The following is a 24,013-nucleotide window of genomic DNA, read 5'->3' as shown; positions in this document are numbered from 1 at the left end:
GTGCAATGTATTATTAGTCTGGCTTTGAGCCTTAATAATATCAAGTTGACTATCTTAATGTCTATTCGATGGGCAAGACTAGATTTTCCTTGAAAAGATGTGTGCATGTGAGCAGGATAGTTAGACACATAGCTGGGAGTGAGTGGAACACGCTCATAGCTCAGCCTGGGGAAAGGGCTGTTTATCACCAGATACTTGGAAGCTTTCTATGCCTCAGGTTGTCTCAGACTTTGCTATTGTGCACAAGACCATCAGATATCTCAAGGACAACTCAGGACTCACTTTGATTTGGTAGCATTTTCTAAGTTTACTCAGTTCCTTAGTAAAACGGTCTTTACATTTCAATTTTAATTCTTTGGTTTAAAACATTTTTTAAAATTGTGGTATAGCATAGTGTCTTAGGTTTCTATTGCTGTGATTAAAACACCATGACAAAAGGAAGTTGGGGCCTCTTGCAGGTAATTCCATCACTGAGGGAAATCAGGACAGGAACTCAAACAGGGCAGAAACCTCATGGCAGGAACTGAAGCAGAAGCCACGGGGGAGGGCTGCATATTGGCTCACCCTTCATGACATGTTAAGTCTGCTTATAAAATCAGGATAACCAGCCCAGGGGAAGTATCACCCACAGGTAGGAGCTGGGTCCTCATACATTAGTTACCAGTCAAGATGTACCACAGGTGTGCCTCTAGGCCGATCTGGTGGGGCATTTTTCCCAATTGAGGTTTCTGCTTCCAAAATTACTCTAGCTAGTATCAAGCTGACATAAAACTATCAGCACAGTAAGGAAACTATGGTTTGCTAACCCAAGAGTATAGCTTAATGTGTTTTACTTAAGCATAATACCCTCCGTAGAGGAAGCTATTGCTCTCTGGCTTCTGATGGTCTTGCCTGTTCTTGAACATCACACAAACAGTAGGAGTGTGTACATATTGCTTCCTCATTTAATTGCTGTATATTACACCACTGTATAAATGTGCCATAAACTATGTCTACACTGTCCTGTTGCTACTTGGGTTGTTCTTTCCAGTAGATTGCTGGCCCAGAGGGCAGGTATGTTTTACCCTAGTACTTAACAGAGAAAATAAGCTTGACTTGCCCTTGACCTCACATTCCCAGGACTTCTCCATTTTTTTTTCTTTCTTTCCTGTTCGTGATTCTTGAGTTATCCTTAATTCTTGAGGCAACTTTCCCTTCAGTACTCAGCCCAGGAACTTCCTTTAGCGGTTGTATTTGCATTAAGCTCTCCACAGTGAGCATTCAAGGCTTATTTGTTGCACTTTAGTAACAATTGTCTCCACTATAGCTACTGTTTCTTGATTCTTCTAACCTCTCCAGTCTTCTCCAGTGTCTGCCCTATCCTCCTATGTGCACCAGCAACACAGAGAGGTTAGTTAGTACTTAAGCTTCATTTCTTGCTCTCTACCTAGATCAGGAACTTGCACGTTGTGCCCCTGGCTTTCTTTGTACACACTTACATACACTTGATATCTTCATCCCACTGATTTGGCTGTAGCTTGTCCCCTCACCTGTATCCTCATGGATATGACCCTATGCCTACTGAATTCCTTCTGCCTCTCTGTACATCTAAATAGACCCCGCTAAACCCATTTTTCTCTCACACCACCAATAGCTAATAAGTTGAGAAACGTGTTTGATTTTGTACTAAGTAAATCTTAAACTCACTTCATTGTCATCATCCCTACTGGGTTTCAATTCTTTGTTAGTTAATCTTTTACATTTTTTTGGTGTCATTTTTTTAAATGTGTGTATGTGTATGCCTAAATGAGTTTATGTGTACCCTGTTCATGCAGTCCTCTCAGAGGCCAGAAGAGGGTATTAGATCCCCTCACACTGGAGTCATTGGTGATGTGAGGCATACATTGTGGATGCTAGAAACCAATCATGGTAGCAGAGGATGGCCTTGTTTGGCATCAGTGGGAGGAGAAGCTATTGGTTCTGCCAAGGCTTGATGCCCCAGTGTAGGAGAATGCCAGGGTGGGGAGGTGGAAGAGAGTGGGTGGGTGAGTGAACACCCTCATAGAAGCAGGGGGAGGGGTGATGGGATGGGGGTATGGAGGGGAATCTGGGAAAGGGGATAACATTTGAAATGTAAATAAATTATATCCAAAAAAAAGAAAAAGAAACCAATCTGGTCCAATGGACCCTCTGCAGGAACAGTAACTGCTTTTAGCTGCCGAGCCATTTCTCCAGGCCCTCCTTTAACCTTCAAAGTGGCCTTTGGGGCGGGGGTGTTTAAAAGGGTAAGGTGCAGATACTTGGAGGTCCTCAAATTTATACAGTTTTTTTTAAAAAAACACAAATTCAGGAACATGAAATATAAAATAAATATTTATTTATAAATATGCAAAGAACAAAACAAATTTTAAATATAAAAAACTGCTAAATGCCACTAATGTCTAATACAGTAGCCTAAAAGATGCTTCTATTTTATAGTTTACCACTTCTTTTAATTTCTTTTCCTTTGGTCTTTTGGGTTGTAAATTCCTCGATGATATCTCCATATGCATTACTTCGTGCTTTTCCTGTGGAGAGAAGAGAGTGATAATTAGTTTTTGTTCGAATTTCTTTATTCTCCAAATCTTTCTGGCCCCAGGCACCCGAATTCATGTTGTGTTCATATTTCAGGTCAGTGTTATGGTTTCTGCACCATGTGGCCAGAATATTTCTGAAAGTCAGTCCTGTGCCAGGACAGTTACCATACGCCTGCCTGTTTCCAGAGGTGCTGCAAGCTTGGGAGATAGCTTCCTGAACCTAAAGTTAGTTTACTTGTTAGCATCCCGAAAGCACTGCTGGCTCCTTCAGAATGGCCACATTCAATAGGACCTTAAAGGATGCAGAGACTGTGATCGTAATCAAACACATATATTATTTTGCCCACTTTATAGCAGTGTGTAACTGTGTGGGAGAATACATTCTTGAGTTTTCTCCCAGGCATTTCCAAAGAAAGTACAGACAGGCTGAAGCGTAAGTACTACAGTGGTGGACTGTGTCTGACTGGGTTTGGCCTCCTGCTTTTCCCTTCCTTTCTGAAGTAAACTCAGAAAAATCCTGTCAGATACAAGTCAGGTGAGCACAGGCAGTGCTTTGAATTTTTTAGAAACTTTATATTTCACTTTCATTTTTTTCAAATTTCAAACCTAAGAAAATTGTCAAGAACAAAACACTGAATTGAAGGATTTATAACATACACATGCACACTGTATATACATGCATATACATGCACACATGCATTTTCTCTTCTAGAAAATCTGAGATTACATTGTAAACATGAGATTTTCTTTAGCTCCTGATGGTTTCAATAGTTATCATATAATAACAGAGGTATTAGCAGGGGGAGGGCAGATGGGACAGGAGGTTTATGGAGGAGAAACTGGGAAAGGGGAACATTTGAAATGGAAACAATAAAAAGCCAGTAAAAATTTTTTTAAAAGAAGAACAGAGTTATTATTTACATCTTGTACATAATATGGCCATCACTCAAGAAATGTGAGGGTTTTTAATCTGCTAGACTATTACTCAGAATATCCACATTTACATTTTCTTGCTTCTTCCAGTAGTTAGTTATAGCTGTTTATCCCCCCACCTCAAGATGTAAACACTATGTTTAGTTATCTTATCCCCAGTCTTTAATCCACAATTGATCCTGGTGTCTCTTTCTTCTTGGTGGGGGCTTTATGACATGGACATTTTACAAGGGTTTTGGCCATTCTTTTGTATAAGCTGCAGAACACATGCCTGCAATACTGTGATCTGTCCTCTCTCTTACTCTGTGTTTGGCTTTCCTCTATCAGCATCTTCTGCTTCTCACTGCCCACCAATTTTTTAAGTTGTGGTTTGTAAGGACTGGTTTTTACAGCTCAGTATTTTGTGATCTATTACCCTGGTGTCTCCTCAGGCTAGCTCTAGTCAGTTTCCAGTGCTTCTTAGACATTGCTCTAGCAGTTCAGGTTTCTATTCTCGGGGGATGGTAATCAGAAATGACCAACTGGCTTCTGGGCTGCACACCATTGAAGGTGTCACGTTGTCCAGGTTCTTGCAGTGAAGCTGGACATGAAATCGGCTTTTAAATCAAAGGTTCCCGATAGTATTTTTCTTCTTATCCAGCATTTGCGTTCTTGTTAGTAATTTTGTATTGCAAACTCCTTATCTGAAATAAAACCCCTTCATGATCTAGCTTCTGACTACTTCTTGAACATTGTAGAACACAATTCCCATTTTTGGTAATAGTCACACTGGACTCCTTGCAAACCTGACACCTTCCTCTTTGAAGGTCTCTTCCCTTCTGGCTGCAGCTGCCAGTTCCCCATCATTTTTTTCCTCTTTATGGGCCTTCAGTGGGCTGATGTTGATAATTCTGGATCTCTCTTGACACTCCTAACTTTTTTATTTTCTGTTGCTGAATCCCTCTCCCTCACCTCTCTTTGTGGTAGTATCTCACCCTGTACCCCAGGCTGGCCTTGAACTCGTGGTCTTCCTGCTCCCACCTCCCAAGCATCTCAATTACAGTGTTTCTTCATGTTGCTTTGTTCTTGTCCTGTTCTCTCTGACTTGTACATACCGTTTTTTCTGTCACCTTTCTTGTTTAGTTTTAATTTCAACATTTTTTGTGTCTAAAAATCTTTAACTATTCATTCACAATTCCTTGTTACTGACTTAAAGATACAGTTTCTTAAAAATACTCAGTTAATTATAGTTAATTTTTGTCTTTGGTTGAATGTTAAGTAGGTTTCTTTTAGGCATTGTAAGTCCATTCGGTGAGTTCTATTTCAAGATACTGCTGTTTTTCAAATGGAAGGGAAATTTTTGTTTATTTACTTTTGCACTTCATATTTCAGGCTGGATTGATTCCTTTCTCTTGCTCTGGGCAGCTGCTGTCTGTGGCTGGGGTGGACGTGGGAGTACACACCGGCCAGTGAGCCTAGCTGTTTCTTTCCACCAGTGTGCTTTGGCCATCTGCCAGCCATCTGCCTGTGGTCCTGCTGTTTCCTGCTTCCCACGTCTGAGCTGCGAACTCTCTGGACATTGAGTTGCTCCAGTGTGTGAAAACCACCTGTCCTCTGGCTTCACACTCCACTTTAGTCTGCTTCTGTTGGCTGTCATTTGCCAGGCTAGCTAGCGTCTGGGCTGATATCATCTCATTTTAATGTTGCTGTGTGCTCACTCCTTTCTAAAACTCCTGCCCTTCCTTTCGCCCTTCCTCCTTCTTTTTAATGCTTCCCTTCCACCTAGTCACATGTGTGGTTTAGCAGGTAGGAGAGAGAGAGCAATATGGCTTAGCTTGCCATCTTGAGATTTTTAAGAGTGGAAATGTGGGACTGGAGAGATATTTCCCAGTGAAGAGAGCTTGGTGTTCTACCAGGGGTCCTGAGTTTGATTCCCAGAACAACTACTTAGAACTCTAGAGAAGAGGTTCCACAGGTACCCACCCATGTGTGGCAGATACACACAGAAGTTAGAGAAATACGTTTGTTTTTGTTTTCAGTGGAAATGGGTTTCTTGTTCTGGTCCACGCCTCTCCCCACACTGTCTGTTCTGATTGCAGCCAGTGCCCCTTGCACAGTCTTCTATAACAGCTTAGTAGATCCATTCTTACCTGTGAACCATTATTGTTTTCTGTGCACCCTCCATGGAGGTCCTCTCCTGTCCTTCTGGTAACTTTGTATACCTTTATTTTAGTGTTCTCTATGTTGCACACATTTGCAGTCACATCTGCCCTGGTCAGTTGGTCATGAGTTCTTCAGCTCTGTATCTTTGCATCTTTGTTGGTAGTAGGTACTCATGAACATTTTGTCAGTGGGTAAATACATTATTTATAAATAATCTAAATGAGAAAAGTCATTTTCATTAACATCTTGAAAAGAATTGACTAAAGATGTGATTGCATATTAATTATAGAGCTAAGTCTGGCTGTTAACTCAGGCTTTACTGCTCCGCACCACCTATCTCATCCCCCACAATACATTTCATTGAGCTGGGTAATTTTGGGAATTCTCTTGGAGATCTTGTTAGAGCTAATTTAGCAAAGCAGTTTTGTTTCTTTGGTGTGTGTGTGTGTGTGTGTGTGTGTGTGTGTTTAAGTATACCTGCATATGCATTTGTTTGTTTAATTTGAGATAGTGCTTGCTCTGTAACTCAGGCATATCATGAATTTGCTATCCTCAAATCTTAGCTTCTGAAAGGCAGAGAGTACAACCATGGTTGACCCTATTATGCATTTTTTTTTTTTTACAGAGTTGGCAATGTAGCAGTTTTACATACTTGGCTCTGAATAAATTTTTGGAATTTTGCTTTTTTGAAACACTGTCTCTCAAAGCTCAGACTAACCTTGAACTCATTATATAAACAAGAATGACTCTGAATTTCTAACGCTCCTGCTTTCATCTCACCACTGCTGAGATTGCAGGTGTGTTCCACACACCCTGAGTCACATCCCCAGCACAAATCTTTGGGTTTTAGTACACAGTGAAAATATCTTTGAAGGACAAATCTGTAGTGTCTCTAGAATGCATCTATAGTTATACATTTCAGTAAATGGGCATCTTGCCTTTCTTTTTCTTTCTTTCTTTTTTTTCAAGTTATCTTCAAGCTCTGAAACTTTTATATATTACTGAGCTATAATTTATCAATAGAATTGCTAAAACTTGCCAACAATCGCAACATTGTAAAGAGTACCATATTCTTGATGCCACTACTTGGAAAGAGATGCTGTTTATTCAAATGCAGGACTACACTGTTTAAACAAAGATAGTGTGTGTGTGTGTGTGTGTGTGTGTTGGTGGGCGATGTGAAGACAGTGCTAATTCTGATTCCCAGAGCCACTGTGGTCTGCATATCTCTGCAAGTTCAAGGTCATTCTGGTCTACAAAGTGTAGTGGTTCTCAATCTGTGGGTCATGACCCCTTTGGGGGTCAAGTGACCTTTTCACAGAGGTCACATTTCATATATCCTGCATATCAGATATTTATATTACAATTTATAGCAGTAGCAAAATTATAGTTATGAAGTAACAATAAAAATAATTTTATGCCTGGGGGTCACCACAACATGAGGAACTCTATTAGACATTCAGTGTTATTTTGGGTCCTCTGGTTGTTCTATGTGTCATATGAATGTATTTAACCCATCAATACTTTATTGACTCTCCTGTAGCCAACTCAAGACAGACTTTTGCATAGAATGTTACAGTAACTATGCTAGTGGGTACATGGAAACAGTGAAGGTTAAGAAGAGACCCAGAGTAACCAATTGGGAGAAAAAAGATTGTCTACAGCAGGTTTAAAGAAATCCTTAGAAATCCAGAAAACATGTAACTAGTCAAGTGACAGCTGGTGTGTGACAGTTTTCCCTCTTGCCAAGTACAAAGAAATGTCACTCTACTGGCTTCAAACAAAAATTATTTTTCCTAAGAGCTGGTTCGTTAACCATTCTTGCCCATGAGGCTCATTCTTCTCTCGGAACATTGATGACTTTGCTTAATTTTTATCTAGAAGGAAAGCTAATTAAGGTGATCTGCAAGCCCACCCCCTTCCAGCCACATAAGGAGACCTTTGTAAACATAAGGAGGCCTCTGTCTTCAGAAAAATCAAGGCACTGTTCACAAAGGCCTTGTAAAGAGAGAAGCCAATTGTTCTTTCTCAAGGCAGCCCAAATGCTACATGAGCAGCTTGCTACAAACTGAGAAAAATCTTAGAAAAATATGTTCAGATTAGGATGTATGGCATAATTAAAGAAGCGGGGTTTAATATAATAGTGTTTCTAATTTCAGGAACTGATAAAATGTTCAAACTTTTTAATTCTGTTTTTGGATATCCTCCTCTCCTTTTTGTATCAGGTGGGGCTGGTGACACTTTTGTCTTTGTTTTTCAATCTCTGCTCTGAGAGACTAAGTCACCTGACTGATCTGAGCTACAGTTTCCTCTTCTTTAAAATGAAGATAAAAGTACAGGGTTTCTGAACTTTATTTTTATGTATTCATTCTTTTTGGCACAGGATCTCCCTGGGTAACTATCCTGGAACTCAATATGTAGACCAGGTTGATCTCTAATGCACAGAGATCTGCCTGTCAAGCCTGCTCAGTGCTGGGATTAAAGGCGTGTGCCACTACACTCTGGTTTCTAGGCTTTAAGATGATATAATTCAGTGGGCAAAGGTGCTTGCTGCCAAGACTGAGGACAGGAATTTGATTCCTGAAACCCACCTCGTGGAAGCAAAGAACTGACTCTAGAAAGTTATCTTTTGACCCTCCCTCAGACACTGGCACACATCTTGTACAAACTCGTACACGATCTGTCTGTGTACAGTAGCTGGGTAACATGGGGTTTTTTTGTACTGCCCATGGGCGTTACTCAAATGCTTGTCATGGCTCTTCTACACTGTTCCTCAGTTGTGAGGCTTGTTAGCTGATGCAGCACACAGAGTATTTGTCAGGCATGCATCTCCACAGGTAGGAGCTGCTTTGCCCTCTCTGTGAATGTAGCTCTCATCTAATTACTGGGTAGATGTAGGACACCCAAGGCTCAGCTGTCTTTCCTTAAGAGGCTTACCTCCAGAGAGACTGTGTGGTCTCAGGTACAGCTGCCTTGTTGCTGAAGTCTTTCCTCTACTCAGACCCGTTTCCCTCACTCCTGAGGAGAGTTGTTTCTGGAGTCTCTGTGCTGGCTAGTTTTTCTATTGACTTGACACAGCTGTATCTGAGAAGAGGGAACTTCTATTGAGGAAAATGTCTCTATAAGACCTGGCTCTAGACAGCTCTCTGGTATTTTCTTAATTGGTTGATGGGGAGAGTGCATTGTGGGTGGTACCATTTCTGGGCTGACAGTCCCGAGTTCTATAAGAAATCAGGCTGAGCCATCTATGGGGAGCAAGCCAGAAAGCAGTACCCTTCTATGGCCTCTGCATCAGTTTCTATCTCCAGCTTCCTGCCCCATGTGAGTTCCATGAAAGTGTGAGTGAAATAAACCCTTTCCTCTCCAGGCTGCTTTTGGTCATGGTGTTTCATCACAGCAGTAGTAACCCTAACTAGGACAGTCACTAAGCAGTAAACCACTCACACACCATTCCACATCTTAGATTGTGCTTCCCAGGGACACTAACCAGCAACAGCATGCTGTTCTTGCAGTGACTGCCCCATTCTTTTGTTTTAGTTGCTATTTGAACATGGCACATCTGAAATTTATCCCTGAGACAAGCAAAGCTGGCTGGTGAATATGGGCCTGATCATGTATTTTGGCCTTAGGAAGAAGAGTGTAACGATTATGATAGGCCAGTTTTCCAGTTGTAAACTTGTCTGTCACACAAGAATCCTGAGAGGTTCACATTTTTATTAGGTACTTTTAATCTATAAACTTTAATTTGATTGAGTTTTATCTCTAAAGTAGAATGTTTTAGGGGGCTGGAGAGATGGCTCAGCAGGTAAGAGTACCCGGCTGCTCTTCCAGAGACTTGGGTTCCTTTCCCAGTACCACATGGTGGCTCACAACCACCTGTATTTCCAGTTCAGGCAACCAGTGTTCTTTTGGCCTTTGCTAGTACCTGACACTCCTGCTGCACAGAAATACATGCAGCCAAAATGCCCAAACATAAAATAAAAATAAATCTTCAGAGAATGTTGCAGAACCAAATGACTGCATTAAGAATGCACTTCACGTGAAATTTATGAGGGGTGGCATGCAACTTTAAAAAATTAAGGGTTCCATTAGAATAAAAGTGTAAGATTTATTCAAACTTGGCAATATTCTTAGCAATTTATGACAAAAGAAGATCCAGTCCTCTGTTCTCATGGTTTGTGTCAGCGGTTGGATGGTTGACTTTGCTCTAACAAGCCAGGTGCTGGTTGTATGTGTAGACGAGGAGCGCCATTGTCCTCTGTTCTCATGGTTTGTGTCAGCGGTCGGATGGTTGACTTTGCTCTAACAAGCCAGGTGCTGGTTGTATGTGTAGACGAGGAGCACCATTGTTATGCCTCCTCTCATGCATTAACATTCACACTGCCTATGCATTTTATTTTCCTGATTAATTTTAGAACCCTTTGTTTTTAATATTCCTTTCCTCAGAAGAATTACCTTGCACATGCCCCCTGTGTACCTCAGACCGAGGGAGCTGTGTTACCACCACGGAAGGGATCCAACTCGCCAAAGAACTGGGAGCTACCTATCTTGAACTGCATAGCCTTGATGATTTCTACATTGGAAAGTACTTTGGAGGAGTGGTAAGTGGAGGTCATTTGTGGGACTGCCACTTTAGCAATTTTCTAGGGCATAAATTGGAAGTTTAGTTCTATAAGCTTTGTTTTAACCCCAAGAAACAATGAATTAGTGGCACAGACTGAACCAGACACTGTTACCATCTATTATGACTTTTGGAATCTTTCAGAAGTGATACTCTATTGCTCTTTGTATATGTCAAAATCTCATGTTATTATACAAACTTGCACAAATTTATAGCAATCGTGTGTGTGTGTGTGTGTGTGTGTGTGTGTGTATACGCACACATATGCCTGCATGTGGGCATGGGTGCATATGTTCACACTTGCATGTGAAGGCCAGATGACATCCTTAGGTGTTGTCAGAAATAGCTCACGTTTTGTTTTTAAAGACTACGGACTCTTTCTCTGGCCTGGAACTTGCCAAGTGAGCTAGGCTGGCTAGTCAGTGTCCCTCAAAGGTCCACCTGTCTTTCCCACCCTAGAGCTGGTCTTAGACTCGTGCTTCACCCTACTTGGCATTACTGGGGCATCAGGGAGGGGTTGGTAATATATGTTGTGTAGAGGTCAGGGGTCAATCCTGAGTGTTGTTCTTCTTGCCTGCTTTGTTTTCTAAGACTAGATCATTGGCCTAGAGCTGGCCAATGGCAAAGTTGGCTGGCCAGTGAGTCCTAGGGATCTGTATGTCTCTACTTTCCTAGTGAGGAGATTACAAGCACTTCCCACCAAGCCCAGCATTTTCCTCCCACATGGATCAGGTCCTTGTACTTGCAAAGCAAGTACTTTACTGACAGAATCATCTTCCCATCCTGGTTTGTAATATCTGATCTACAGCTGAATGAACCTTGTAACCTGAACAAGCAGTCCCTAAGAGTTCTCTTTAATAGTTGGAAAAAACCCGATTTTCTTTTATGCATGGTTCAGTAAGACTTCACAACCAATTTTGTTATAATTCAAAGGAACACTCGGTTCTAAATGCCTCCCTTCAGGACTCAGGGAACCATGTGCAAGAGACAGAGTGTACAGATGACACAAAGGGGACAATGCTTTCCAAATATAGCAGGATGGACACACATGGACTCAGAGACAGTGGCGGATTCTACACACAGGGCCTGCACGGGTCTAAACCAGAGGGGATCCCAGTGCTGAGAGGGGGAGTGGATAAGAGACCTCATCCCTACACAAGCCATGTCCAATTGACAACCATCTGCAAAGGAAAAAAATTAGTTTTTCTCCCAGGGAGTCTCACTGAGTATACAAACCACACTTAAGGTCCCATGCCCAGTAATAGATGGCCAACAAAGACAGAGCTCAGTGGTGGTTTTGTAGATTTTGGTACATATGCTTTATTTGGGCTCCCTCCCCCAATCTTTCTGGTCTTTTGATTGTATATTAGGGTTTCCAATTTAGTATTTTTATGTGGTGTGTGTGTGTGTGTGTGTGTGTGTGTGTGTGTGTGTGTGTGTGGTGTTTTTTATGCCTTTTTGTTAGTTTGTTTGCTGGTTTGTTTAATAAAGAGAGAATGAAGGTGTGGAGTTGGATGGATGGGAGGATCTGAGTAGTCTTGTAGGGAAGGGAACTATGGTTAGAATATATTGTATAAAGGAGTTGTTGTGGGTGAAAAAAAAGAAAGCCACACACATAGGACTGTTTCTGTAGACAGCTTCTTGTTGGATGTGAAGGAGCTAGGCTTTGGTTCAACTGCAGTGGTGGTGTGTCTTGTGTTCATTTTAAGTTTCAACATACAATACCTATCACATAGCTAATACTAAGAATTAGAAGGTATTTGGAGACTATTTGCATCATTTATCAATTGACCGGCCTTAAACTGTTGAGCTCTCTGAGAAGTAACCCTTCTCAGTAGACAAATCTGATAATCAATGAAAGTCAACACCCAAAACAACTCTACCTTAAGTGTGAGATCTTTGGACTTAACATATGCTTGTGTTGAAACATTACAATTACCACACATGACTATAGACTTTTTATTCTCTGGATTTTACTAACCTGGCTATAATTAATAAATATAAATGATACTGATTTCTAGTAAACATAAAAGCTACAATTCAGTCCATTTTTATTGTAGTGAGTTTGAAATATTTTAACTTGATAAACTGTTCATTTCCATGAGATACTTAGGGAATTTATGTGAAGTACAGGATTGTTATCTTCTTTCTTTAATGATTTTATTTGATGGCTGTTTCATGGGTTGGACTTAGTTTCATTTCTATTGGGATAAGAGTCTCTATTCCAGCTTCTGGAGCCTGAAATACTTAGGATCATTCCTCATCTCTGTTTCTCTTCTTTCTCTTCCATGTTTCTCTTTCTTCCAAATATTTAATGGTATAGTTGCAATGAGACACATGAGAAGGACTGAGATGTGGTCCAAGTTGGGAGAGAGACATGGGTGTTTCTTTTGTGTTAATACTTAGTGAGAATATGAAACAGAATCAAGATGATCTTGATATGTGTGTCCGTGTGCATGCATGCACGTGTATGTGCCATTGTGTATTCATGTGGAGGTTAGAAGACAGTCTTGGATGTTGGTCCACACTTTCCATCTTGTTGGAGAGAGACGGTCTTGCTGTCACTATCACATACACAGTTGGCCCAGGACCTTTGCAGGATGGCCTGTCTGCACCTCCCATCTCTCAGCAGGAATGCTGAGACTACAGACTCCTTTTGCCACTTCTGGCTACACAAGGGCTCTGGGTTTCTAGACTCATATCTTCACACTTGGTCAGCCAGTTCTTTACCTCTACCTGAGCCAACTCCTCAGGTCTCTCTCTAGACTCTTCAGTAGTAATTTGTAACTGAAATCTTGAGGTAAGAGATTATGGTATTTGCAAGGATACAAGTGGAGATGATAATTCTGAAGCTAAAGAGCATTTAAAATCTTATGTTTCAGGGAGGGATAAAAAGCTGTATGGCATTCTTCTCAGTCCTGAGTAAGAGGATACTTGTCTGTGGGGTTTAGAGAGCCCCAACCTTGGCTGTACCCCTTCTCATAGGGCAAATGGATCCAAAAAGGATGTGACCACTTGGAGCAAACAACTCTTCACTTTGTAGAACTGCCTGTGCTTCCACGCGTGGCTATTGCTATTTAGATTTTAAAATTTATTGAAATAAAGTGAGATTAGGTTCCTTGAGTGTTAGATACAGCTCGCATTTCAGAGTCGCATTTCATTGGCACACACAGTTTTGTTAGAGCTATGATGAGGCTCCCAGTCACATGACTCGGATTGCTGGGCCACTGATCAAAAGTCTGTTTCCTGACCTGGATAGGCCCTCTCATGGGCCTGCCATTCTGATGGTGGGCTGCGTTGCTGGAACCCCTATACCTGAGAAGTGGCCCAGGGGTAACTGTTGAGAGGGATTGGGGACATGAACAGCTGGAGCTTGGGGTATCCCTGTGTGTGCAGAGAATTCCCTGGGCATGGGGGTGGTAAGAGAAGTGGTGGTCTTAGGGTCCAGGAGTTTGGGGTGACCATTCTACACTGCATGTATTTCTGAGGAATTTGAGAATTCAAAGCTAAATCTGGCTGAACATTTGTATAATGATAGGTCCAGAGAACAAGAATAGAGAAATCTTTTTGTGTTTCCAAATTTGCTTTACTGATTCATGTTTTAATATCTTTCTGTGGAGATGACATCTACTTGTGCCTCTACAAAGCCTAGACTTTGTAAGGTATATATCACAGGCCTGGAGCTAGGCTAGTGTGTGTTGAGGGGAGTTTTAATTTGTAAAGGACAATGTGTTGAAGAGAAACAAATGCAGATGCGTCACTGATGGGAACACCTGTGGACAGATCTGGCCATATCGACTACTGCTTTGAATGTCACTACACTGGTTCCCACTGAGTGCTACAGTGTGTGTGTGTGTGTGTGTGTGTGTGTGTGTGTGTGTGTGTCTCCTTAAGTGAGTGTTCCTGTGTTGGAACAAAGAAAATCAATCCTCATAAATATATTTATTTTTAATTTGTAAAAAAATTATTTACATGCTTGCTAGTATTGGTGCTGACATTGAAACCATTTGCAGGTATGGTTTGTAATACAAATAATCATGTTGGACTTCTAATTATGATTTGATTCATGTTTAGTTGGAGTATTTTATGATTCAAGCCTTAAATCAAAAGACAAGTGAAAAAATGAAGAAAAGGAAAATGACCAGCTCCTTCCATGGAATTCGACCTCCTCAGCTTGAACAACCAGGTGTGGTACTGTTAGAGCACACTTCTTATAAGTCACAGATCTTAGAAAAAATGCTTTTAAATTTGAGTGTGCTCAGGGCCCATCTGACATTCTTCTTCAGTGAACCTGGGACAAGGGCTGGGACCCTTTCAGCTGACACTAAAGCAGACAGTAGTTAAACCACGCTTGTGAGAAATACTGATTCAACGATTGAGCCTACAGATCTTTAGCATGTGTTAGGTAAATTTTAAAAAATCAGGTAGAAGACTCCTCCCCCAGTACTAAATAAAGCATTGCAGGTGAGGGAATGTTTTGTTTTGAGATACAAATAATGAGAAATGTTACTTTATTGCACATATCATTAGGTTTTCATTTTCACTACAAAATGTAAAATTTTCTCATTGTGTATTTGGTAAAATGTGCTTCAGTAATCCTCCATGAACTAGTTCATCTATGCATAGGTTAAGCTGTACAAAATCAGTGGTTTGTAGGTTAAAAAGGGGGGGCAAGTACTGGTACTAGTAGAAATTGTAGAAATTCACCTCATTTTTAAAGAATACTTATTTTTAATTTTGGGGGCTGTATGTGTAAACAAAAACCCTGAATTGTTATTTTAATTTTCCCTCTGGAACAGAAAAGATGCCTGTCTTGAAAGCCGAAGCGTCACACTATCACGCCGACTTGAATAACTTGCTCCTCTGCTGCCAGTGTGTTGACGTGGTCTTTTACCACCCGGAAGTGACGGGCGTCGTGGAAGCCCACAAGATTGTTCTCTGCTCTGTAAGCCACGTATTCATGCTGCTTTTCAATGTGAAGAGCCCCACTGACATTCAGGATTCCAGTATCATCCGAACCACCCAGGATCTCTTTGCCATAAACAGAGATGCTGTGCTTCCAGGTGCTAGCCAGGAATCCCCCAGCAACCCGCCTCTGTGTGTCATTGTTAAGGACGTCCTCTTCCGCTCCTGTTTATCCGACATTCTGCGCTTCATTTATTCAGGTACCGTGTCCAGTGTGCTTGGTCAGGTCTACTCTGTTAAGCTGCCTTAGATAAGGGATGCTTGTGGTCCGTGAGAATCTTGGTTAATTTTACATTTATCTTATCCTCTGATCCCAGAGGTGATACTTAACACATAAACTACAGCATTTGCTTTACACCTAGAAATATCCAAGTTATTTTCCTTCTTGGCAAATTTATTTGCCTTAAGGAAAATAAAATGGCAAAATCACATATCGTATGATTTGCTCTTTCAGTCATCTTTAAGTGTACAAGCAAGTAATATTAGATGCATTTTTCTTCATTATTAGACCCATAATGTCTTCAGAGTTCATCAGTGGCATTGTTTGTGCCATTTTCTTTTAATGCTTTAGAAAGAATATGGTGGAGGTGGCGAAATGGCTCAGTAGTTAAGAGCACTTACTGCTCTTCCAGAGGTCCTGAGTTCAATTCCCAGCAACCACATGGTCTCACAACCATCTGTAATGGAATCTGATGCCCTCTTCTGGTGTGTCTGAAGACAGCTACAGTGTACTTATATAACTTAAAAAAAAAAAAAAAAAAGATCAGGCCTCTGAGAGGGTACAAATGGAGTAAGTCTTTAGGTTTAAAAAAGAGAAAGAAAGAATATGGCAGTTATTAGAAAATTAAAACAGCAAAATATAGCAATTCATGTCTGAGTATGTACCTGAAGTAACTAAAAGCAAGGTGTCAGGAATCGTACAACCAGGCTCATATACCAATGCCAAAATGGTGAATGTGACCCAATGTCATCAGTTGGTTTATGATATGTGTATGATGTTATAGTTATGATATGTGTATGACATGTATATGATGTGTATGACATGTGTATGACATGTATAATGTGTATGATATGTGTATGGCATGTGTATATCTATGATATGTGCATGACCTGTATATGACATGTGTATGACGTGTATGATATGTGTATGCAATGGAAAATTACCTCTAAAAACTAAGATATTCTTTTTTTTACACTTGAGTTATAGATATATCATGTAATAAGTTAAAATTTAATTAGGGTTTTAAAAATAACTTAAATAGTTGTTTTTTTGTTGGAAATGTGAGAATAATGTTGTGGTGGCTTAGTGAATAGTGGTTTGTAAAATTCACAAGTACCCATAGGGCACACTGCCTTCAGCTTGGCAGGTTTACATAAATTTCAGTGCCCCATGTAGATCAGGCCCAAGTAGCTTGAGTCATCAAAGATCTAGTTATTGGCTTCTTTTAGTTCTACAGGTTTTAATGTTTAAACTTAAGAATCTCACAGCTCAGACTTTGATATTAATTCTTATTCTCAAATGTCTAGAGAACTGTGAAGGCTGTGTTTGGCTTTTCAATGATTTTACTGTTGAAAGTCTATGAATTATTCAGCAGGTTTCCCATAATATTATTTAATTCTGGAAGGCAGCGGGATACTGTAAAGCAGCTGTGCTTTCTTAGTATGGTAGGTATAAAGCAGGTCCACACAGCCAGAGACTATACCTGCCTGGTGTTCTCATGGGGAAGGATGCTTTTTTGGCATTTTAAAGTCAATACAGTGGTGGGGAAATGGACAAAGGGAAAAGAAAAGAAAAGAAAAGGTTCTACCTGTACCCTCACCCATGCCCCTGACAGTTACCTGTGAGAGCTTTCTGAATTCTCTCGGCGACAATTAGAAAGAGATTTATTCACATATACAGATGCAGTGGCAAACATGTAGTCCTTACAACTGATGTTTTCTGGGGACTGTCGGTACTTTCTCAGGGGTACAGAGAGGGAGATGAGCGATCTAGGCTCGTAGGAACAGTTTCAGCCATTCTAGAAACTGTGACATTGTCCTCAGTGTGATCAGGCTTTCTTCAGACTGCACATGCGTGGTGGGGGAGGGGGTCAACATAGAGTGGGTAAGACAAGAACTCAGTAAGAAAGCTCAGTCAGTCTGGCACACAGATTCAGTGAGGCTAACACTGTGACCTTTCAGCATCAGACTGGTGCTTTTAAATCTTAGAATGTGAGGTCACCTGGGGAACCTGTAAGTGAAAGGAAAAGTCACGGGGCAACAATGTTGTGAAAAGATGACTTCCCGGGTTTTGGCACCAATGTTAGGGGAAGGATGAAGAGAGTGGGGGGCATATGGCCCATAGAGGTGCGGTGAGGCCTGGGGGCAAGGGAGATGCCTCTGGGGGGCCCATGTTGGGAATCCCTTCCCCCTGAGAGACCAGCCACACAACGGTATAGTACAGAATAGAGTTTATTCAGGTCATGGGAGAGTTAAGAGGGTGGTAGAGGCAGAGAGAGAGAGGGAGGGGGGAATAGAGGATTAGAGGCATAGGGGCTGGCCATGAGCACGTGGAGGGAGAGGGGGGAAGGAAAGGGGAAGAGGAGGGGTAGGGGTGGGATAGCAAGGCTGCAAGAGGCCTAGAGAGGCAAGAGAGCCAGGAGGCAAGAGAGAGAGGAGGGGGCAAGCAGCCCCTTTTATAGTGTCAGGTCATTGGGGCGGAGCAGTAGCCAAGTAACTGAGGGGTGGGGTTTACAGAATCCCAACAGTAAGTATGCAGATTATGACGGTGAGGCAGAGGTGGGTGCAGTGTGGGTGCAGAGTGGGCTGTATTTCCCACAGACTCCAAGTGATGGTTGGACACTGGGTCTATGCCACAGCCAGTGAATTAGGGCTTAGATTTCAGTTGAGAGGCTGGGCCTGGAAGCCTGTGGTCAATTTAGGACACAGAAGAAAACTGCAGGACTGTCTGACTTAGAGCTAGTTGGAGCTCAGCTCTTGGTGTCTTGGCCTGTGTCTGCCCAAAGAGGACGAGTGGCTCTTAGCAGATGAGTAGAAGCTTGGGGAGCATGGGAACAAGGTGCCTGGGAGAGCAGAGGCTGTGGAGTATATGGGGAAGTGAGCTTCTCAGCCAGCTCAGAGCTTTTGTACATCATCTGGCCCAGCCAGGCAGGAGACGGAGGAGGATTAACCTGGGGCATAAGGAGCCTGATGGCAGGTTGAAATGCTCAGAGGTTTGTATTAATCATTCTTTGATTATGTACAAATGATACACATGAATGGAGCAGAGGTCAGCTTAATTTCTGTTTTTAAAGATACTAAAGCCATCATTACATGTTTTTTTAAATGTATGTTTATTACAAAAAAAGAAAAACCATCCGGATCCCATTATCAAAACAATATATCTGATTATCACTGGTATTTGTTTCCTCTGATAGGTTTTCATTTGCTAATAGATTAGTACTTTAATTTTTTTTTAACCAAATAAAACAAAAATCTTAAGTCTACAGTTTTCATACAGTCTTCAACGGGGACTTGTCTGTATGAAATTAAAATGTTCCCTTGAGACATTTTCCAATGTTTTGGAAAATGTTTTATGGCAGAACACAGGTTTTATGGCACCGTTGTGCGGTGCTTTCTTCATAGCCCATAGGTCACCAGGCATGTCAGGGAACTACAGAGGACAGGAGCCCATAGCATGTCACCACAGCTGCTTAGGCAAGGACAGAACTCCATAGCACAACTTTGCCCAGGAGCTAAAACCATACAATAAACAGATCTCTGTCAAACAAAAAATCAACTAGTCCACAAAGGTACTTTTTAAATAAAAAGTTCTATTTACATCTAGGAACTGGACGTAAATGTGGATTTTTGGGGGGGAGGGGCGCTTGTTATTTAGAAGCCACCTATTTCATAGTCTGGTTAGCATTTTATACTCACCTACAAAGCTTTAGTTTGTTTTCCCTTTAAATGTTTTGAATATCTAGATACAGTCCACATGTGTCTGGCTTATATATGTTAATTTCTGCAGTCGACTAAGTGACCTGCTGAAACACTTTGGAAGTTATCCTCAAAAACCTCGGTGCACAGTGCCAAGTGATCAGGTGTACAGATCCTGCCATGTGACACTGCCTATTGATGACACTGTTTACTGGGAACTGTTAAGAGGGTGTTAAACATTTGCACTACAGAAAGAAGTCCTTGCCTTGGGATTATTGGTTTATTAGCAGTTACAGCCTCAAGGATGACGTGATTAACATTTCTACTTAAGAAAACATTAGTGCTGTTAGGAATTTTTTTTTCTCCTTTCATTCTTGGTTATTGGCTCTTGGTGAGTTGTTTTTAAACACTAAGTGGTCCCTGAGTTTGCCTGGTTATGTATATTATTTGATGCTGGCTTGCTTTCAGATAGTCCTTTGAATGGAGGTATTATGTAGATGTTCTTAGGTGAATATAACTTTACTTGTATTAACTGGATGTAAGTTTTACTTAGCAATGGTAAAGGTCAATACGGAGAATGTATCTGTGCTCTTCTTCAGTTAGGATGAGTGTAGACAAATCAAAAGTACTTTTGTAGACTGTGTGCCACTAACTGGGTATTGATATTGTCTTGTATTTTTAAAGTGAGAACATGGTCCATCAACAGAAGCCCTCAGACTGCATTAGGGGCCTTGGGAGACTTTAAAACATATTAGTGTCTGGAACCTTAGCTCTAGGAAGTTTAAGTTAATTAGGGTGAGGTTTCCTCTGCTGTATTTTACAAACTATCTCTCCTCAGGTCAGTATAATGCACAGCTAGGATGGAGAAAAGCAATCTGTGCTCCATTGGTTTCTAAGTTATTCCATATATCTATCTGGCTTTTTTTTCTTAATGTATGTAGTTTATTGCACAGTGGTTAGGGAAATCGCAGAAAAGTGAAAAATCTCTTTTCAGTGGAAAATCTCTTCGCACTGTGGTAATTTCTGAGTATTACAAATGGACATGAGGCTAGCATATGGCTTTCTGAGGTGTTGGTGTCAAATTGGTATGCAGGAGTCTCCCATGCCAAGCCCATTCTTCAACAGAGTAGAAAACTGTTCTGTGATGCTCAGAGGAGGCAGTGTCTCAGCTTTGTTTTGTGTGGTGGTTTTGCTGTCCAACCTCTGGCTCTTGGGTATCCACAAACACATCCGAAGTGTGTAATCCTCAGAGGATACTGCCCAGCACTGGCAGAGGACACTCAGTGAGCCTGTTGTCAGGAACCAAGAGACCAAGACACTTTGAGAGGGAAGGTGTGTTCCAAAGCACCAGGGTTTAGCAAGGACAGAAATGGACCTTCAAAACGGAGAAAGGCTTTTGGCATCCTCTCCCAGTAGGAAGAATGAAGGCATAGGTGTCACAGAATCACCTGTGAATTTAGAGGTCCTGATATTTATACAAACCTTTGTCTATGTGCAGGGGAGAAGGGGGTCTGGAAAGATGACCCAAAGAATGTGTCAGATTGTGAAAACATTATGTGTGCCCAGTTAAAAAAAATCAATGATATAAAAAAGGGGAAAGAGCAAGCAGACAGTTCTTAAGAGACTTGTCATCCTTCTGGAGTGTGAGAAGGAAGGTTGATCCAGCAGGGAGGTCAGATTAGAAGAGTTGTCACAAGTAGGACAGGCAGTGGTGAGCTGGAGTCAAGGCTGCACCTGTGTTGAGAGTCGGGCTCCTGTGTGGGTGACTGTGTTTATCCTTCCCAATTCCAAGGTCTGGGAGATCATGTTTTTAGCTCAGATTTGGCCATTTTATATGATAGAAATGACAAATGCTGCTGAAGCTGAGGTGAAAAGGTGGAAGCTATCTAGCAACAATGGGAGTGTAACCAAAAGCAACTGGAGAGAGGGCTCAGTGGTTAAGATTATTTGTATAAGCTTGCCGCTAACCATTGGACTGAATATGGGACCCTAATGAAGGAGCTAAAGAAAGGACTGAAGGATCTGAAAGGGGTTTGCAACCTCATGGGAAGAACAACATTATCAACCAACCAAACTCTCCACAACTCCCATGGACTAAAACACCAGCCATTGAGCACACATTGTGAGACCAATGGCTTCAGTTACATATGCAGCCGAAGACAGCAATGTCTGGCATCAATGTGAGAAGAGGCCTTTGGTTTAGGGAGGGCTCGTTTTCCCAGTGTAGATGAATGCCAAGGCACTGAGGTGGAGAGGGTGATTAGGAGCAAGTGCACCTTTGTGGAGACAAGTGGAGAAGGAGAGTGGGGGATGGGAGTAAAGTGGGGGAAGGGGATAACATTTCAAATGTAAATACAGAGAGTATCCAATAAAAAAAAAAAGATCATTTGCATAGCACCCAGGTTCTGTTCCCAGTACCCGTGTGGTAGCTAACAACTGATCTTCACACCAGTTCCACAGGATCTAACACTCTTCTCGGTTTCCTTAGTCACTGAACACATGTGGCACACTTACATGCATGAAGTCAAACCTTCCTATACATAAAAATAAACCAACTTTTAAAAGAGTAAAAAGCCAATGCCTAGAGCCCTGGGATCAGACCCTCTGGTTGGCTTTGCTTCCCACAGGTAGAAGCTGTTTGCAGTGTCCTGATCCCATTGGCTTAAAGTGTGAATTATTGTATATTCTGCTCAGTCCTCAGTCCCAATCATGAGGGCATCCGGAAGTGATATACCAGACAATGTAGATTAGGAGCAGATAGCAAAGGATCTTGATTACCTGCCCCAAGGAGTGGAATGGCTTCTTTGATATCACACCAATAGTTAACGGCAGAGATAAAACTGGAATGAGCTCCCCCTACCCCCATTACTGTGTCTGTCTGTGGCAGGATGCTTTAGTTCTATTTTTAGAAGTTTGGACCTCATGTAAGTCAGATGAGGGCAGATGAGGGTAATCAATCATCTTGTTTGGTGGTTTGAATAAGAATGCCCCCCTCCCCCAATGCTCAGATATTTGAATGCTTAATCACTACTGGATATATATATATACTATTTGAAATGATTATAAGGCTTAAGAGATGTTGCCCTTTTGAGGATGTGTGTCACTGGGGATGAGATTTCAAGAGTCCAGGTCCAGGTTCTCTTTCTTTGCAGATCAGGATGTAGCTAGCTCTCAGCCACTTCTCCAGCTTCATGTGTGCTGCCGTGTTCCCACCATGATGATAATGCCCAGGCCCCAACTAGATGTTTTCTTCCTTAAGAGTTACTTTGGCAGCAATGGAATAGTCACTAAGGCACCTTGAAACACCATGAGCATAAATCATACTTTTTGGAAACTTAGCTTGAATAGCAGGCTGGGTCCCAAGATAAAAGGTCGTCAGGGAGGAGGAAGGCTGAGAAGAAGAGTGCTGTGGGCCATGTGAGAGAAGCATTTTGGGTAAAGGCCACCATTTGCTGACCATAAAATAGAACTACAGGGGAAGAAAAAGGGTTCACAGAGTATGTGGCGTTAGTGAAGGAGCCCAAGCAGAGTAGTTCTGAGGTTGGCCAAGATGGAGACTAAGTTGAGGAAAAGACCTGGCAGCTGATGTTGCTGCAGTGGCTGGATCTCAGATGGAGTGTATCAGAGAACAATCTCATTACCTTTCTCAGGTTAGCTTTGTAGAGTTTCAGAGCAGATGTCCCATCCTGTGTCCGATGGCACACAATGCCTTCTGAATGAATGTTTCTGCTGTGTGGCTTTCCACACCAATGGTAAGTAAGCTTTGCTCTCCACTGGTAGCGATATTGTCCAACATCGCCTGTGAAAGGCCATACTCACCTTTGCTCTGGGAGCAAATAGGCAACTTGTCAGCTCGCTTTTCTCAGAAACTCATCCTGGCTGGGGCTGCTAAGTCACCAGCTGAGTACCTGCTTCATAAATGGCATTTGTCAGAAAGGAAGATGGTTTTCAACAGTGGTTTTCAACCTACCTAATGTTGTGACCCTTTAATACAGTTCTTCATGTGGCGGTGACCCCCAATCATAAAGTTACTTTTGTTACTGCCTCATAACTGTAATTTACTATGGTTATGAATTATAATGTAAATAACTGTGCTTTCTGCTGGTCTTAGGTGACTCCTTTGAGAAAGGTTAGCCCCCACAGAGGTTACCATCCACAAGTTGAGAACCACTGGTTTAAGAGAAGGCAAACAGACTTGTGAAATACACATTTCAAGAGACATGTTTGCTACAGGGGAAAAAAAATACAAGAAGGGAGCATAATCTAAAAAGATAATCTAAGAAGAGACCCAGCTTTTCATACCTTTTACTGACACAGGGAAATCTGATGTATCTAATTCTTTACAGGTGCTTTTCAGTGGGAAGAGCTGGAAGAAGATGTCAGGAGGAAGTTGAGAGATTCAGGGGATGTTTCTGATATAATTGAGAAAGTTAAATGTATTTTAAAAACACCAGGAAAGGTAAGTTAATTTGACTCTGAATTATCACTGTTATAGTTTGATGATTATAACATTGAGTCACTAGCAAAGTTAAATAATTCATAAATATAAATGTTTTCCCTTATGTATATGTTTCTGTTTAAATGATTTAAATAAGACTAAGACTTTAATTTTTGTGGAGATGGAAATGTGTGAGTCATGTCTTTGAACTGTTTATTTGTGAATTCTGTCTTCAGAACACCCCACTGGAGCCCTGAGAACACAAACAGCAGCCCGCCTCCTGAGTGCTAGAATTAAAGGCATGCCCTGAGCCTGCCTGGCCCAAGTTGAGATGGGAGGCTGCCAGGCTCCTGCACCTGGACCTCTAGGAGAAATGCTTTTTCACACCACGTTATTTAAATATGGATAGCTTTGGGGAGAGGCCTTGTTCCTGTGCAAACT

The 24,013-nt window shown here is 41.6% G+C and overlaps 1 protein-coding gene across 1 annotated transcript in view; it reads left to right on the top strand.

Annotated features, from left to right (window-relative positions):
* The window catches only part of RHOBTB3 (Rho related BTB domain containing 3), a 49,488-nt gene that overhangs the window by 4,729 nt on the left and 20,746 nt on the right, over nucleotides 1-24,013 (top strand). Inside the window, exons 4-7 of the mRNA XM_080925786.1 lie at nucleotides 10,077-10,231; nucleotides 14,326-14,437; nucleotides 15,051-15,416; nucleotides 23,481-23,593. Coding sequence (XP_080781912.1) covers nucleotides 10,077-10,231; nucleotides 14,326-14,437; nucleotides 15,051-15,416; nucleotides 23,481-23,593 — 746 coding nt within the window. The remainder of the gene's footprint in view (nucleotides 1-10,076; nucleotides 10,232-14,325; nucleotides 14,438-15,050; nucleotides 15,417-23,480; nucleotides 23,594-24,013) is intronic.

This window comes from Micromys minutus, assembly GCF_963924665.1.
Source record: "Micromys minutus genome assembly, chromosome: 11".
NCBI lineage: Eukaryota > Metazoa > Chordata > Mammalia > Rodentia > Muridae > Micromys > Micromys minutus.
The sequence above is the reverse complement of the archived record's forward strand: the minus strand, read 5'-3'. Positions and strand labels throughout refer to the sequence as shown.